The sequence below is a fragment of the Mustela putorius genome, unplaced genomic scaffold, assembly GCF_011764305.1.
Source record: "Mustela putorius furo isolate JIRA1106 unplaced genomic scaffold, ASM1176430v1.1 tig00000738_pilon_pilon_pilon, whole genome shotgun sequence".
NCBI lineage: Eukaryota > Metazoa > Chordata > Mammalia > Carnivora > Mustelidae > Mustela > Mustela putorius.
Genome location: NW_025421463.1, coordinates 7,357,395 through 7,374,541, shown reverse-complemented (window position 1 = coordinate 7,374,541; position 17,147 = coordinate 7,357,395). Strand labels below are relative to the sequence as shown.

General features: G+C 57.9%; 1 protein-coding gene across 2 annotated transcripts; it reads right to left on the bottom strand.

Moving 5' to 3' along the window:
• Positions 1-390: 390 nt before the first annotated feature.
• On the bottom strand, positions 391-15,884 carry MFNG (MFNG O-fucosylpeptide 3-beta-N-acetylglucosaminyltransferase). Of its 2 annotated transcripts, none has more exons than XM_045083901.1 (8): positions 15,384-15,884; positions 10,240-10,288; positions 9,770-9,872; positions 9,212-9,365; positions 6,248-6,333; positions 4,277-4,442; positions 2,415-2,500; positions 391-615 (listed from the first exon to the last, which is right to left on the bottom strand). In XM_045083901.1, exons 1-8 carry the CDS (start codon positions 15,636-15,638, stop codon positions 459-461), a joined length of 1,056 nt encoding a protein of 351 aa, XP_044939836.1. In that variant the 5' UTR covers positions 15,639-15,884; the 3' UTR covers positions 391-458. The 2 variants fall into 2 exon arrangements, with proteins under 2 accessions (XP_044939836.1, XP_004743237.1); XM_004743180.3 differs by having other exon boundaries at positions 391-1,328; positions 15,384-15,883.
• Between the last annotated feature and the right edge of the window lie 1,263 nt (positions 15,885-17,147).

Genomic DNA, 17,147 nt, shown 5'->3' with positions numbered 1-17,147 from the left:
GAAAGGGGACACGCCACACCAAACAGCCACGCATGCCCTCACACACACTGGCTCTCCGTGACTCAGCACGTGCTAGGAGCACTCACTGCTCACGGAAACCTTCCTTCTCCAGGCCAGGCCGGGCTAAGCCCTTTGCGAACACTCTATCATTTCACCCGGCTGTCGACCCACAGAGAAGGGATTCCTTCCTACCTCTATAAAATGGGCAAAGAACCCAGGGAGACAAAGTGGATGCTTCAAGGTCACATATACAACCAGGAAATGCAGAACAGGAACATCTAGCCCGGGATCCAGACCAATGCCACCACCACTGGGACAGGCTGACCTAAGAGCCCGCCCCAGCCAGGAACACACTGGCCACGCACGTAACAGAAGACCAGACCAAGAGAGTTTGAAACAAGTAAGGGTTTAATCTTCTTACAGAACCAGGTGCCAAAAGGGACAAGAGCGCATGACGGTCAAGGCCTTTCCTTCACGGTAACAAGGCAACTGCCCCAGATCCAGACATCACACCCACATTCACAGCATGAAGATGGGTACAGGGCCGCAAAATCTTCCCCAGGAGCCTCTCCATTGGCCTTGCTTATTTCACACTGACACGCTGAGCAAGGGAGGCTGGGAAAGTGAGCAAAAGGACCGTCACGATGGGCTGGGAACCATCACCACCCACCATCTGGGTCTGAGCACGCTGATACCCCAAACGAAATGGGATCCGTTTGCCAGGGGTCGGAGCAAGGAGCTGGCCACTGGTCAGCAATGACAGTCCCTGCCCCGGGCCCCGGGCTCTGTCCTTATTCCAGCTGGGCGCCCTCAGGGGTTGGAGATCCAGCCGAGGAGCCCGGAATGGATGGCCCAGTGCTTGACCCCAGGGGAATGACAGAGACCAGAGCTGGGGGTGGAGGCCAGACCCCACCCCAGGGCCCATGTGATCCTCTGGAGGTTAGGAACCCTGAACCCCAACCCAGTTCAGGGGTTCTCTGTGCTTTTTCAGTTCAGCCACCCAAGGCCCATAGAAGCCCAGCCCCTGGGGCCTCTCAGGCCCTCCCCTGGTGCACCTGTTCTCTGGGCTGTCCAGCCCACCTCCCAGAGGCCTAGGACGCCACGCCTTCACTGCCAGCCACCATCCAACCCTGGGTTGACCCACCACTCAGAGGCCCAGCCAGGGACTCCCCCACAAAAGGCGCTTGCCACAAGACCCCAGGGCTGCCTGGGGAGACCAAGGACAACCAGAAGCCTCAGCCCAAATTTTGCTGTTCAGGGTTCATCTGGCCATCAGTTGTGGGCACCAAGGAGTATCTGGATAGAGGAGACAGTGGAGGGAACGGAACCTGTGGAGAGACCAGAAATGGACAAGACGGTCACCCCAACTCGCACACTCACTCCACGGGCTCCTAGGGGAGCCCGTGTCACAGAGGTGATTTGGAACAGGATTTTTCCTCCTCGGCACCCTTACAATTTAGGGCTACATAAGTCTTCGTTGTGGGGTGCCCTGTGCCTTGTCGAATGTTTATAGCACCCTAGACCTCTTCCCATGAGAAGCCAGTAGAATCCTCCTGAGTCATCACAATAAAAAATGTCTCCAGACATCGCCAAATATCCCCGGGAGGGGGGCAGGGCTCATGGAAACCACCTGTTTAGAGAGACTCCAAAGACCAGAGATGCCACGATGAGACCCCAGCTGAGGCCAGACTATCCAGTCCCATGTATCTGAGTCCCCAGTCGGCTCCAGCCCTACAAGGCAGAAACCTTTGGATTCTAGAATCTTCAGGCTCAGAAAGAATTTCACATCTGCTCTTAAACCTCCTGATAGTCTAGCTATAGCTGTGCCCTTCCACTGACAAGGAGCTCACCCCATGAGAAGGCGGTTCCTTTCATCTTAGAAATGTGAAATTTTTTTCCTATATTAAGCCGAACTCTGTCTCCGTGTAATGTCTAACTTATTCAACGCAGCCCTGGCCGCAGGGCCCCTTAAACAGTCATGAGCCCTCTGCCCTACCTACTGAAAGGGACCACTGAAGAGTATCAAAGAAACAGAGAGCCTACAAAAGCTCAAATAAAATTTTCCCATCAGGACCTGAAGTTCTTCCCTTAGAACATCTCCTTTGCTCAGGGAAGACACTTCAGTATTCCAGGAGCTCCTGAAGAATTCCAGAAGCCTGGGAGAGCCCTTCAGATCCATGACACCCAGCCTCCTTGTGCTCCAAATGGGGAGACTGAGGCCCAGAGAGAGCAAGGTATTCACCCAAGGTCACACAGCAATTCTGGGGGAGAGTAGAGACTGAAATCCACTCCCTGCACTCCCAGCTCTGTGCTGTCAGCCTCCAAGGCCTTCCCTCCCTCCAGGTTCCCCTATGTTTGGATACCCGGACACAGACCCCCAGCTCCGATCCTATAGTTTGCGCCCCTAGACTCACCTGGAAGGGTCATCCTCGGGGGAGAAGGGGCCTTGTAGCTTAATGACATTGAGCTTCCCCTCAAAGACGCCATAGCTGAGGGTGACCTGGGCAGAGAAAAGCCCAGAAGAAAATGAAGGTTGGTGGGGTGTCCCACAGAGAACACCACAAGGGGGCGGTATTGGGGCAGAAGCAGGGAAAGCCCATAAGGCACTCTGAGGGGCGCAGAGAGCCTGCCTCTGTCCCTAAAACCCCACCTTTAGCCCTCACCGAGGAGCCCACCCCACTCCGCAGGAACTTCAAGCTTGTGGGGCACTATCCCTAATTTGCATCCCCAGCAGTGGCCCTACCTGAGAGGCCGGAAAAAATCCCTTGCCTACAGACTAGGAAACTGAGTCTCAAGAGGGGAAAGCACCCTTCCAGTAAATTCCATGCCCGGACAGCGGCTTCTTGAGCCTCACTGTGGGGCCTCGGCACTCCGTCTCCACCCTTGGGATACTCCACACGCAATGAGGACATGGGCTAATGCCCCTTGTCGTGAAGCAGTCGACCACAGTGGTTAAAGACTGTGGGCTTAGGGGCCACCCGGGCAGGGTTCAAATCCCCCTCTGCCTAATGCTAACTGTGCCATGGTTAGTTCTGCTCTCTGGGCCTCGGTTTGTCCACCTGTAGAATGGGAATGTTAGAGCTCCCCTCACGCAAATGTTGGAAGGAAGCAGAGTTAAAGCAGATAAAACCACGCACGGTGTCTGGCGTGGTGGGTATTCTGGAAATCCCTGCCATTAGGGTACCTGGTTTGGGCTGCCCAAAGTCAGCGTCCCTTTCCTGGCTTCAGCCCATCCGGTCTTACCGAGGCCAACACTACAGCCCAGGTCCAGGCCTGGTGAATCCACACTAACTCCTGGCTCTGGGAGGGGACGCGTCCTGTGACACAAGCGAGCCTTCCGTGGGCATCAGCTCAGGCCATCCAGACCACTGAGCACCAGCCCTGGGATGTGGCGGAAAAAGGAGCGCTCCTCCTCAGGGTGGGGTGGAAACCTAGAGCTGCCATCTTGCCCCCCAAGGAGTGACCCCCCCCTCAGGGTGAGCCCAATGTCAGGGAAGACAGGCCAGAGTGGGGCAGTCTGGGCACGCAGACTCAGCCAGAACTAGCAAGCAGCCCCTGGCTTCCAGGGCTCATGAACCTTTATATGTCCAACATATGGTCTGTGTTGCATTTGTGTCCCTCGTTACCAAAGGGTTCTGACTCACACTGTTGGGTGGAGGATCTCAGGGACCTTCCCAGCCAGGATCCCCTACCAGACTGGCCACCCATGAGGAGGACAGCCACGGGCGCAAGGCAGAGCCAGCTGGAACTCTGTAGAGTCGAGTCGTTGCTTGCCAGGTGGCGGAATGGGGTCCCCCTCCCCCAGCCAGACATGACGCCTGAGGTTTCCCACTAAGCACCTGCTCTCTCCCAGCAACATCTGGGTTAGAACAAAAGCAGGGGGGCAGCGGGCAGGTAAGCTCTGATGAAGGCGGGACAGCCAACAGGCAGAGTTGGAAAGGGCATGCCTGACCCCTTTGGAGGGATGCTGGGGGTTGGAAGACTGAAGAAGGAACAGAGGGACAGGAGGGAGTGGTGAAGGCAGGGAAGGGGAGCGGTGTGAACCTGAAGGTAAGCTTCACCTGGTCCGTGCAGGCCGCTGCAGCTGGCACTGGGGACCAGACCAAAGAATTTGAGCATCATAAGCGCTAACCCTTGAGGGCTGGTGGTGGAGAGGGCTGAGTCACGTGGGTCCATCTGAGGGTCCTTTCCCACCTTGGGCTTCAGTTTCCCCCTCAGTAGGGAATACCCCCCCCCCGACATGCATCCCTCCCCTACCGCCCCAAGGCCAGCTCACCTGCTCTGGGAGCTGGGCAGCCCCCAGCAGCTGGAGGGTCTCCAAGTGGGAGTGGAAGAGGGGGCTGGGCTGCAGGCGGCCGCCTAGCTTGCACTCGACAATGTAGCCCACGGTGCAGTCGTCGGGCAACCGGATGAGGGCAGATGTTTCCATGAAGCGGGAGCCACTGAGAGAGAGAGCCGTGCAGTGGCGAGTGACACAGAGCTCGCCCTGCCTCCCGGAAGGCCCTCCCTCCCAGGGACAGATGGGAAGAGCAGAGCTCCAGCTCCAGCATCTGCCTCCTGGGCACCGGGTGACTTCTGGCAAGCCATGAACCAGGGGACCCTCAGCTTCCTCTTCTGCGAAATGGGCGTGATAATGGCCCTGCCCTCACTGGGCTATTGTGAAGTTCAAGGGGAAGAATGGCAAGAAGAAGCCCTTTATAAATGTATCCCTTCCTCTCTTTACATGCATTCGCTCATTCATTCATTGCTGAACTCCAGGAGCTACCCGTGTGCCAGGGACCATGCTGGGGCTGTAGATACAGAGATGACAGGGGCCCCCACTCTGAAGGGAGACAGAGGAACACATCATTTCAGGGCCGGACTGGCTCTGAAGGCAGAGGAAAGCATGAGGCTTGGGAGACACAGGGAGTGTAAGGTGGGCTTCCCAGAGGAGGTGGCACAATTTTGTTTTGCTTTTCATTTAATCATGACAATGGCAGGCTTTAAACGGAGTCTTACAGGATGCTCTGGAGTGAGCCAGATGTGGAGGAGGGAAGGGGCCGTGTCCCAGGGAAGGGCATCACCGGACTGCATACCCCATGAACACCCCTTGGGGCCAGGTTGGGCAAGTGATTGGTCCAAGGTCACCCAGGTCTGAGGTCACTCAGCTGCTGGGTTTGACTCCAAGGCCCGCCTCTGTACAGAATGCCTGACTGAGGGGCACAGGGCCAGCCTTCCATTCTCATTCCAGGTTGTGCCCGAGGGCTGCACCTGCCCAAGGGGGGATACTTTTTCCAGTTCACAGAAATATACCATAAAGGTGGGCGGAAGCCCAGATGGGGGCACCAGGCCCTGGAAGGACCCCTGGTCATGTGTACACACCTGCTCTGGACATGCCCTACGATAGCATTACAGCTCCCAACCGGGGCCCGAGTTCCCCCCCTGGAGGGCCCCTCCCATCCAGGTTGGATGGAGCAGGCAGGCCTTGGAGTCAAACCCAGCAGCTGAGTGACCTCAGACCTGGGTGACCTTGGACCAATCACTTGCCCAACCTCTCACGCCTCAGTCTCCTTAGCTGTGGAAACAAGACTGACAAGCAGTCAGTCTTGATGCCTTAGTGAAGTGCAGGCCTGGCTCAGAATGGGCCCCCAATATAAGGGGGTAACACGGATATTGTTGCTAAAATCAACAGCTAATAACGATAGTTGCAAATAACAACAGCCTGTCCACGCAGACCTCAAGAGGCCAGGCCTTTACTACTTCCTCTCCAGAATATCAGTACCCTCATCCCATATTAGGGGCTTCGGCCACCCCCAGGATCCCCTTCACTCAGGGGCCTCTAGGGCTATCCCAGTTCAAAGGCCACCTCTTCCAGGAAGCCTTCCTCCTGGCCCCAAGCAGAAGACCCTACTTCTTCCTTCCTCTGAACACCTCTACACTTGGCCTTCACCTCCCCTGTGACATGGGGGACTGGGTGCCAGCCCAATTGTTCAGCCTCCCGCCAACCATTAGCTATCACATTATCAGGTCCATTTTACAGATGGGGGCACTGAGGCTCCCAGGGATTACACAACTTGCCTGTGTGTGGCAGAGTGCCCTGATGGCAGGATGGCAGGTGGCTTTCTCTCCACTAACTGTGTAACTGTGACACAGCATGAATGAGAGGCAGGTTTACTCCTGAGCTCTCTCTCAAGCCCTTCCTGCAGCAAAGGACCGCCCCATACACCAGGCCCTGCTCTCCACCACCCACCTGTGGGGCTTTGCTTACCTGGCCCACGGGGCCATCTTCAAAGCCAGTTCACGGCTGATGCAGAAGCCAGCACCCCCGGTGGCAAACCAGAACTGTACCAGCCTCTGGGGGGAGAGGTGGGAAGGGCCAAGGTGTAGGATGAGCCTGGGGGTGGGAGGGCCACGGCTGGGCCCCCCTCCACTGGCAACCAGCATGACTCAAAACCTTTTTATTTCACCTTTCCCTAAAGTCTTGCTACAGCTTGACATCATCATGCCCATTTTACAGACAAGAATACCGAGGCCCATTAGTCACATGGCTAATTAAGAGTGATGGGGTCACCAATTAGACATAACCTATTTGTCCACAGAGCACACCTTACCCCTTTCCCCAGAGGAATGCCCCCACCTCACCCCAAGTGGCTCAGGAGGGGCCACCAAATACAGCACCTGCTCCCCTGGGTCCCAGGAGGGGGGCAGGTGCCCCAGGAAGAGTAGATCGCAAGGCCACAACCCCTGACCCAGTGATTGGTCCAGTGACAGGCACATGACTTAGGCCAGCCAATCCGAGTTCTTCCCTGAGCTCCTATGCTAGCTGGGAGGAAGAGACGCTTTCTACAGGGTCACCAGGCTTGGGAGCGGTACTCCTGAAATACCCCATACCAAGCCACCTGCACTGACTGGCCTCATCACTTCCAGCTCCAGGGACTGAGAAAGCTTTTCTGCACAAGGAGAGAATGAAGCTTCCCACGGAGTAAAGAGAGAAAGATGGGCAGGCCTGTGAGCCCCCAAGGCCAGCAAACCCCTTGACATCTCAGTCTCGGGAACCTGTAACCTCCCTTGGAGTTTAAACCACTCTCTGCCCTGCTTCTCTGGGAGGCCTCATGAAGTCACAACTCAAGAATTTCTCTAAGGCTCTGGCAAACCCTGCTCCCTTTCAGCTGTCCTATCTCTTGACCAAACTCCCTATGGTTACCTTCTCCCAAGTACACAGTTGGTGCTTAATGGATGCACATTGCATGGGGTTGGGTTATCTCCTACGATGCAGCAATGAGAAGAACCCGGGGCAGGAAGCTGGGAAGCCTGATTCTGGGGCCTCAGCCTCCTCCACTGCCCAGCTGTGTAACCTAGAGAAAGCCACCACTCCTCTCTGGGCCTCAGATTTGTCACCTTTGAGCACCCCTGCTCCAGTTCAGCCATCCCTGTGTCCTCCTCCTAAAGACCTCTATGAGCTGCTTCTGGAAATGACATCCTCTTAGACAGAGGTGTTCAGGCCTCTAAGCAGAATGAACAGGTTCTTAAGATCCTGACATACAGTTGGTGCTCAATGAATGCTTGTTTAATAACCTATGGGTCCAGGGCTTCTCCTCCCAGATAATTAAAGGAACAACAGCAGTAGCAGTAGGCATACCCAACCCTGAGCACTGACGTGCAGAGAAGGGAGGTCACCAGCCTCAGGTCCCAGAGCTGGGACTGAGCCTGAGCCAGAAATCCTACCTGCTTTTGCTATCTCCCCCCACACCACATAGCCTGGGGGGAACCTCAGAATCCAAACAGGCTAGGACACGTTGGGGCAGAGTCTAGGGATCCCACCTGGGTGCAAGGGTATTAGTGCCCATTGAGGGGTTGGGACCTGCGTGTCGCCAGCAGATGCTGAACCTCCCCAGGAGGAAGGCACCGAGATGAAGGCTGAGCTGGGTTGGGTACCGACTGCTGACACTCACTAGTGTCATCACATGCCAGATCCCATTCCAAGCACTTGGGTATGTGACCTCATTGAATTGTTCCCTTTTCTTCTCACAACCACCCTATTAGGTGGGGACGGTTATCACCCATTTTGCAGATGAGGAAACTAAGGCAAAGAAGGGTGGGGTGACTTGAGCAAAGGTCGGGAAGCCAGGAGGTGGCAGAGCTGGCGTGTGAAGCCAGGAAGCCAGGCTCCAGAACGGCGTTCTCAACCCCTACAGCCAAGCATGGGGGGGGGGGCACCCCTCGCTCACCTGGAGTCGACTTACACACACACACCCAGGGCCCAAGAGGATTTAATTAGGGCTCAGAGGCCGATTAGCTGCTGCTAATTAAGGTTGTGTGTTTCCTACTCTTGGTTTCCCTAACGAAGCAGATGGGGAGCAGGGGTGGTAGAGAGCCCCACTGCGGGGCCCAGCACCTGCTCCATGTGCGGTCTCAAGGCAGGGGCACCGCCTGACTAGCTTTTTCCCTGAGGCCAAGGGAGCCCTCTAGGGGCCTGGGCCACACCAATGCCAGAAGCCTGGTGGGTCCTGGGGACTAGGAGAGAACCACGCTCCGTACTTACACTACAAAATTCTTCCCTGTTCAGCTCAAAGTCCAATTTAACTGTTATCCTGATTTTTGGCTTATTCGTTTCCTAAATCTCACAACCCTCATTAACGTCCATCTAGATCTGGAGCTGAAGCTGGTGCTGGGGACCTCATTGTGCCGGGTGTCACCTCTTTAGTTGCCAGTCAGTGAAGTCCGGACAAAGGAGGGGTACAGAGGGGCGGGGAGAGCTCAGGGGGTGGGGGGCTGCGCAATTTACCACAGGGCCCAACAGTTTCCGGCATCTGAACAGTCTGTACAACTGCGGGACAATACCAGGGGCTGGGAGCCCTGCCATGGAGTCGGCGCCTCAGCTCACCGCCCCCACCCCCCACCCCACCTCAACCCCACCCCCACATCCCTGTCACTGTGTGACCAGAAGGAGCCGCTGCTCCTCAGTGACTGAGGCCCTGCTGCATGCCGGAGTCTGCGCCTCACCTGCATTATCTGAGCCTCCCCATTTCACAGAGAAGACAGGATCGGTGGTGAAGTCAGCAACCCAAACACACAGCGAGGAGACCAAATGGGAAAGCCAGAAAACCCACCTGGCCCCGCCCCCACATGGCTCCGCCCCCCATATGGCTCCGCCCTGGTGTCCCCGCCCCCATGTGGCTCCATGGTCAACGCATGAAGGAGGAAGGAGGAAGGAAGGGACCAAGGGACCCACCGTGTGGTTGTGGGGCCTGGGCTCAGAAGCGCGGATAGGCCGGTTCAGGCTGGGCCGGCCTACGTAGACGTCGCGAGTCTGTGGGAAGGCTTTCAGCAGCTTCAGCAGTGCCCTTGGGTTCACATAGTTGTCGTCATCCACGTGGCAGAACCACCTGTGGGGACAGAAAAGGGATGGGAAGCTTGGAGGAGGGTCCCCAAGGGCTGCCAGCTAGCCAGACTCCCCCTGCGCCCCCCAATAAGTCAGTCAGCAAAATTAGGCAGGGAGAGAGTAGCTAACACCGAGGGCCCATGCCCTGTGTGAGCTCCTGAGGAAAGCGGGCCCGCTTAACAGGTGGGACAGAGGCTCAGAAAGGTTAAGACACCTGCCCAAGGTCACACAGTCTGTAAATGGCAAGATTTGAACCCAGACCGTCTGCCCAGAGACAGACCCCAGGAGGCCCTTACATGCTTAAATTCATTGGACCCAGCTGACTTCACTTTTTTGTCACAACACCCTATTCAGGAACTAGACCGAGGCAAAGGTCACACTTGCCCTCAGAAACCCAGGTGCACTCACCGCAGCCTGCTGGCCAAGAAGGTGTCAAACTCAGCAGCCATCTTGCAGGACAGGGCAGGGTGACTGTGCTCAGCAGAGCAGTTGGTGACCACGAGGTGGGACCCTGAAAAGTGGGGACAAGTCAGGGGACCCTGCCCAGCTCCTCCCTGCAGCCCTGCACACCGTGAGGATGCGGAGCAAGACCCACACCCATTCCCATTTTACACACAAGGAAACAGATGCCAGGGAGGACTGACCCTCCCAGGACCCCAGAGCTAATGAATGGGAGGCTGGGCTGGGACCCAGGGGTCCAGGGTACTGTCCAGGACAGCCGCTCCTCGTGTCACACCCACTTCCAGGAAAGAAGCCTGCTCCCCTCCCCACATGGCCAAGGAGGGCAGCCCTGTTTCCTGGGGACCCGGGACCAGGGGACAGCCACACCAGCTTTCCCTGGAAACAACTGAGGAGTCTCCACCCCCATCTGGAGTTACCCAGTCTCTCCTGGAGGCCTTCATCTGGGCTGTCGGTGAAGACAAACGTCTAAGAAGGAGAAAGAGGGAGGAGTCAGGACCCAAGTTGGCCAAGGGCAGCCCGCAGCCACGCCCCTGCTGAAACACGGGTCCAGAGCTGTGCCCTCCAACAGCGATAGACACACCCCTACCAACATCATCACACACTCCTTTCAGACACCATGACTTTCTCAGCTACCCCCACAAGACACACAACACAGCCTCCCAGCATGCACCAGCCACTGTGTCACCTGCCCGAGCACCCTTATAGACCAGCGCCCATGGAGACCCTCCCAGAGTCACACCGTCTTCTATCCCACACACATACACACGCTGCGGTCCCACTTGGCCCCTCCATCACCACATTTACACAACCCAAGATACTTTGTCAGGAGAGAGACTCTACATGGGAAGACCCACGCCCTGGGGCACCACACCAGCCTGGGGAGTTGGTCGTGTCTCTCCATAGTCGCACCGGCTGCCCCAGGGCACGTGCGAGGTCCTTACACATCTCAGAAGTTTTACATCGTGATCCAACCCCAGCTCTGATGACCTCCCTGAACCTCAAGCTAGGTAATCTGTTCCCCTCACAGAGGGCAAGGCTGTTCTCCTCACAAAATGGCTAAGGGACAGACTATGGTTGTACAGTTGGAAACTGCTGAGCTGGGATTCAGACCCACAGGTCTCAGAACACCCCCAACCCCGGGCAGGGAGAGGCCGCTCAGGCCCTAGATAAATTGAACACAAACTGAATGAGAGACAAATTAGAGGTCGCTTGGGGCCAGACAGAACACAGCTGGGGACCCGTCTAACCCCCATTCCACGCCCTGCCCAGTACATGTCCCTTTCCCTGCCTGAGCAAGTCCTCTCATTTGCCAAGCACAGCAAGAGCCTCCTCTGACCCACAGGGGGCCCTGCCCAGATCCTGGACAATGTTGAATTCTTTCCAAGGGAGGACCAAGGAAAAAGCATCCCACCTGTTGAAAGGCCCTCAGCCACTCCGGGGCTGGCCCTGTCCTCCTTCCAGACTCAGGGCCTCCAACTGCATGCCCCTCCCTGCTCAGCCACAAACTTCTCCCTGGTTTCCAGGAACCAGCCCTTCAGATCAGGTCGACCCCTGCCTTGAGCCTCAGTTTACCTGGCTGGAAAATGGGGACTAGGGGTAGCTGTGATGGTGAAGGGAGATGATGTGAGAAAGGAGAAGAAAGAGGTGGCAGTGAAGCCAGCCTCCGCTTCCTATCTTGGGGTAAACTGAGGCATCGGGGGCCAGAAGCCAGGGTTGGGCACAGGAAGGGGCACAAAGGAAGAAGTCCTGTCTCCACGGGGCCCATAACCATGGGCCTTCTGAGCTACTTACTATCTTTCAATGGATTCGTGCAAGATCTTCAGATCTGTTCTCTTGTCGGCACCAGAACCAGATAATACCCATATTCACCACCCCGCCTAGCGCCTTCTGTGGCTCCCTACTGCCCTTGGGATAAAGGCCACCTCCTAAGTGTGGCCATGAGGGGCCACCCAGCCCCTGGGCCTGACGCAGCCTATCTCGCCACTTCCTGCCCCACCCCTCTCTTAAACCCAAAGGTTTTTCAGTTCCCCAAATGTGCCACACACGTGCACGCTCCTCTGAGCCTTTGTGCATGCTGTGCCCATTTCTTGTCCCCTAAGTCCTAGTTCAGTCGCCGCTTCCTCCAGGAAGCCTTCCCTGACACCCCTCCCATGTGTCCCTCAGCGACCTGTTCCTCCTGATGGTAAGTAACAGCAGCCCCTCAGTTATAGAAATCTGTCCTTTGGACTCTCCCACCAGACAGTGAGATTCTGAAGGGCACTGGCCTGGTCTGCTTTATCTCCCTGTCCCGGCACCCAGCTCACCTCCGAGAGGCCTGGGCAGCACCCACCTCCTCAGCAGCCCCTCCCTGGAATATGTCTCCCGCCTTCAGATTTAGATAACACTGGAGGTCCCCGGATATCCCTGCAGAAAGTGCTGGTGGCCCGACACTGGCCCTCTTCTTTGTCCATTCACTGCCACAGCAACGCTATCCTGCCTCTCGGCATTCAGCCCCATCAAGAAGACATCAAACCCCAAGGCAACCACAGTTTCTCCCTGGGTGCCTCAGATTCAGTGGCCCAGCTCCCCCCAGACCTGTGCCCCTCTGGGTGCTCTCCATCTTGCTGGGTCCCAGCACCTTGGGGTCACCATGCCTCCTCTCTTCCTCACCCAGGATGCCAGCTTTCCACAGCAGCCAGCATGGCCAGCAGTGGCCCAGCCCTTCCATGGTCCTCTCCTGCCGGCTTTGCTGCAGTCACCTTTGCCCTGGTCTCCCAACTCTGTCCTGCTCTCACCCCAAGTCTGTTTTCAACACAGCCCCCTGGGGAGCCAAGGAAAGAATTCAGGCCTTTCTTGCCCTGCTCCCTGGCACTTTTGCCACCAAACAGCCATCAGACGTTGGAACTCTCTGGAGTTTGGAGCATGGGCCAGCCAAATGGGCCAGGGCATATTTGCTGATGGATGAATGAGCCCGAATCAGTGGGGAAGTGGGGGGTTCCTGCAGCAGGGCTAAGGGCTGGGCGGGGCGTGTGAGGCTGGCGTTCCGGTCCCCGGGAACCCTGAGATTGGCACAGAGTAGTGGGCAGAGTTTCCTCTGAGCCAAGGGTTGCATTTAATTTGTTTGAGGAGACTCTGACAATGGTTAAAACCTCACAGGAAAACAAAAGGCCAGGCAGCCCGCTGGGGTCAGGGGAGGGGGGCTGGGGGCCATCTGCTGGAAGATGTGAGGCAGGCACTGTGGCCCCACCCCCAACCCACTGCACTCGAGGGGCCTGCGGGGAAGGGAAAGTTCTCCCCACTGATCGCAAAACGGGCCTCCCCCAGCCCGCCCCCTCTGCCTGGGACAAAGGCCACACGAGCCCCAGCCTGCCGCAACAAAGGCCCACCTGCCACCCGGCTGCCCTTAACCAGTTGGGGCAGGCGCCCAGCCCTGGAGTTAACCAGCTCAGGCCCGCTCCTGATGGCAGAGCTAAGAGAGGCTCCGAGACCCTCCTGTCCTGTGCAGATGGGGAAACTGAGGGCTGAAAAGGGGAGGGCCTCGGCCAAGGTCGCAGAGAGAGATGAGCCAAAGGATAGAGACAAAGGGGCCCCAGACGAGGTGCGAGGTGCGGTGCGGTAAGAATGTGTCTCCCTGTTTCCCTTCCTCTTCCTCAATGCGAGCATCCTTCCTGTTCTCAACTCTGCATAAAGGACAAGTTTTCTCGACTCTGCCCCTTTATGCTGGGGTGGGGGTTGTGCAACTAAGTGAATTCATCTTCCACCTCAATCCCTCCCACTCGTGGCTGTTGTAGGGGTGAAAGGGAGCGAGGCATCTGATGGGCAGCCCCTGGGGTACTGAGCCGCTGACAGCTCCTCCCGCTGCCCGCCTAGCTGGCATGTGGGATTGAGCTCGAGACACAGAGTGGGTGGCTGCTTCCTCTCCTTTGCTGACCTGGTCCTGCCAGGCCCACCCAGGCTGGGGGCCCAAGGACCCTCTCTTGTAAGCCGAGTGATGAGGCAGCTTCGGGATCCTGGGTCTTAGTAACGAAAGAAGGGTCCCAGCCGGGAGGAGGTGGCTGGGTTCCCCTGGGCTCTGCGCCCCTAGGCCTTTGGGGTGTCGCTGACAAGCACTTCCCCTCTCTGGCCTCAGTTTCCTCATCCGGGGCAAGGGCACCACCATGGTGATCAAGACAAGGCAGGAAGGGGCCTCAGATCACGTGAGGCAGGCTCCCGGGTACACAGACCCAGCACCATAAACAGGAAGGTCTGCGGGGAGGGCCAGACTCGGCGGCTTCCGCAGGAGAAACCGGAATCTCCCCCAAGATGAGAAGCAGCGCGGGGGCCCCGGGGAAGAACTTGGGTGCTGGCGTCCCACTGGAGGAAAGGTTAGATAGGGTGCTAGAACATCATGGTCAGGAAATCGAGGGTGGGGTGCCCTCGTCCCAGAAGGCCCTGGGCTCCTATAGACATCACTTTCCCTACTCCTTGGTCTCCCAGGAGCCTCCAGTCCCCCCCAAAGGCCTAGTCACTTCCTCCCACTGAGCCAGTCACCGTAGTAGTGTGTGTGTAAAGCTGTGTGTGTGTGTGTGTGCGTTTGTGTGTGTTTGTGTAAAGCCTTCACCTTCCCCAGAGATGGTTCCCTAAATCACTGACTTGGCTTGGGGAGGGCACTGGGTCTGGGGAGGGCAAGAACCAGAGGGACTCAGCTTGTCCCCAGAAAGACACAAGTCACACACCCCTGTCATCCATCCACACACGTCTTGTCATGGCCCGTCTAAGGCGGATACCAGGCTCCATGCAGAGGCGCATACACACACACACACACACACACACACACACACACATGCACACACACACACACATACTCACATGCTGGGCACACCTCTAACCTCTCCCCGCCATCCTTCCCTCGCTTGTCCACCCCCTCACAGCAGACCTCCCCACTCCGTCCCAAACTGCCCCACAGGAAAGGAGCACAGGAGATGAGACTCAGCTGTGCTGGGCACGCCCTGGGCAGCCGCCGCACAGGGCCCAGGGCTGTCAGGAATTCTGAAAGGATGCCCCCCTCCCCGCCCCTCTCCGCCCAAAAGGCGACCCCCAGACCTTGCCCTCCTCAGCGGCTCGGCGCCTGTTCCCCCCACCCCAGCACAGCCAGAGCAGTGGGACAGCCGCCGGGGCCTGGACTGCGGGGGCACACAGCAGAGTCAAGACCTCACAGAGGTCTCTACCCCCGCCGCCCGGCACCTCCCGCTGGCCCCATCGCCAGGCTGGGCCAAGGTGGGCAGGAGCAAACTGGTGCTGGAACAGCCAGGGACAAGAGGGACCCCCAGGAGTCTGGGGCAGGACCTGGGCTGGCCCCTGAAAGACAGGGAGCAGGGGGCCTGAGGAGAACCTGGCTCCAGGGCCAGAGAGGGGCACAGGCAGGACGGCAGGAGCCCCTGATCCCAGGAGGAGGGAGAAATGGGAAGACAAGCCCAGATAGGGCAGGTGGGCAGGTGGCTTCTCCCTGGAGGCCACCGGGGACCTCAGCCCAAAAGAAAGGCCTCCGGGCATCCCTCAGGCCAGGGCCCACTCCTGGGGCCCAGAGTTGCCCACTTGTCACCTGTTCCCTGGTCCTGGAGACCCACGTGTCGAGCAGCAGCTCCAGGCGGGAGCGGTGGAAGGCTCGGGTCGTCTTGACTGCAATGAAGACATCCTGCAGCCGCAGCTCACGGGACAGAGGGCTTGGCGGGCTCAGCCTGGGGGTCTCCTGCACGCCCTGTGGGGACAGGCTCGAGTGGTACCGTAGGGAGAGGAGCCCCATGCACAGAAGGGTGAAGAGGGCTCCCGCCAGGCCCCGGAGGAGGCGGCACTGCATTGGCCCTGGGACCCCAGACAGCTCAGCCCCCGAATCCCCGCCGGACAGGGAGGCAAGGCTGGTTCGTCGGGGGCCCCAGCCAAGGCAAAAGTCTGGTAGGCATGAGGGGCAGGTGAGGAGGGGAGAGGTGGGGACTAGTGCTCTGGCCCCGGAGGCCAAGCCCCGGCAGCCCCGCCGCCGCCACCGGCCCTCCCCACCTGCTTCCGACGAGCTCCCGCCGGGCTCTGGGACGCCTGGCCCCGCCCCTGCCTCCCCCGCGCAGTCCGAGGGGCGGGGCCGGCCCTGGGGAGCCCCAGAGGTGGCCAGAGAAGGCTCCACTGAAGGGACAGCCCCAGCCCCGGCCGCCAGCCAGCTGCTGCAATGGGGGTGGGGACAACACCAAACCCTCCGTGCCCCATGGAAGGGAGGGGCCTTCCAGCCTCCCCACTCCCCAGAGGCTGTCGCTTAGCTCATTCAACACGCATTGTTTTTTGGTGTCCTGCTCTCCAGCCTCTCAGCTTTTGCTCACACTGTACCTCCTCCTGGATGCCCTCCCCCATCCTCCCCATTGTCACCCGTGTTCCTTTCACCCAGCTTCATACTTTTTGGACGTTAAGGCTCAGCTCAAGGGTCCCTGCCTCTAGAAAGCCTTCCCTGATGCCCCCCTCCCAACCTCCGGAGCGCCCACAGTAGTAGTTGGCTCTGCTCCTTGGCTCTTGACAACAGCTCAAGCATTGCTAGTCCCAACTGAGAGCTGAGCATATAAGGCACGGAACGATCGAAGATGACCCAGCAGCTCAGCCACAGAGCCAGTGGAACCCAGGTCTCTGGGCCTCCCGTGGCCCACTGGAAACCCCAAGGAGTGCCTGTTCTGCTGTGGCTCACCGCCACCCCCCCCCCCCCATCTCACTCAGCAGTCTTTATTGCTGCCTCTCTCCCAACCAGGTGGCGACCAAGGGCATTCTCCAGCCAGCGCCTCCACCTGGTTGGACACAAGGCCACTCACATCTCATCCTTCCTCTGTTAGAACCCTGCATCTCTCATCTCCCTCAGAACAAAATCCCAAGATCATACAGCAGCCAACAGGTCCTGTGTGAACTGGCTCCCCGTTCCCTCCAACCCCTCCTCCTCCTACTCTTCCCTTGCTTCCTCCACTCCAGACCCACTGAACTTCTGGCTAGTCCAGGCACATACCCACTTCAGGACCTTTGCACATGCTGTTCCTGCCTGGGCCTTTCCCTAGAAGTTTGCACATCTCACTCCTTCACTCCTTCAGATCTACACAAATATGTTCTCCATAAGGACTTCCCAGGCCATTTTTTTAAAATTGCAGTATCTTCTCCCCACTCCTCCCTAGCACCACCCCCCTGCCGCCCCCAGGCCTGCCCCTTTTTCTGCTATGTTCTCTCCACAGCACTTTTTATCTTCCAATACACTGTATATTTCACTTGTCTATTGTCTGTCTTTCTCGTGTGTATATCAGGGCAGTAAGGGGCTTTTTTATTCACTGAATCCCCACTGCCTAAGCAC

What these genes read in the sequence shown, in the direction of transcription:
- MFNG (XM_045083901.1), bottom strand. Translation starts at nt 15,638, where the DNA reads ATGCAGTGCCGCCTCCTCCGGGGCCTGGCGGGAGCCCTCTTCACCCTT. An exon ending in CCAGGCCCCACAACCACACG is followed by an intron (nt 6,334 to 9,211) that starts GTGGGTCCCTTG and finishes CTCTCCCCCCAG; the next exon opens with AGGCTGGTACAGTTCTGGTT. An exon ending in CCCGAGGATGACCCTTCCAG is followed by an intron (nt 616 to 2,414) that starts GTGAGTCTAGGG and finishes TCACTTTCCCAG; the next exon opens with CCTCCCTTGCTCAGCGTGTC.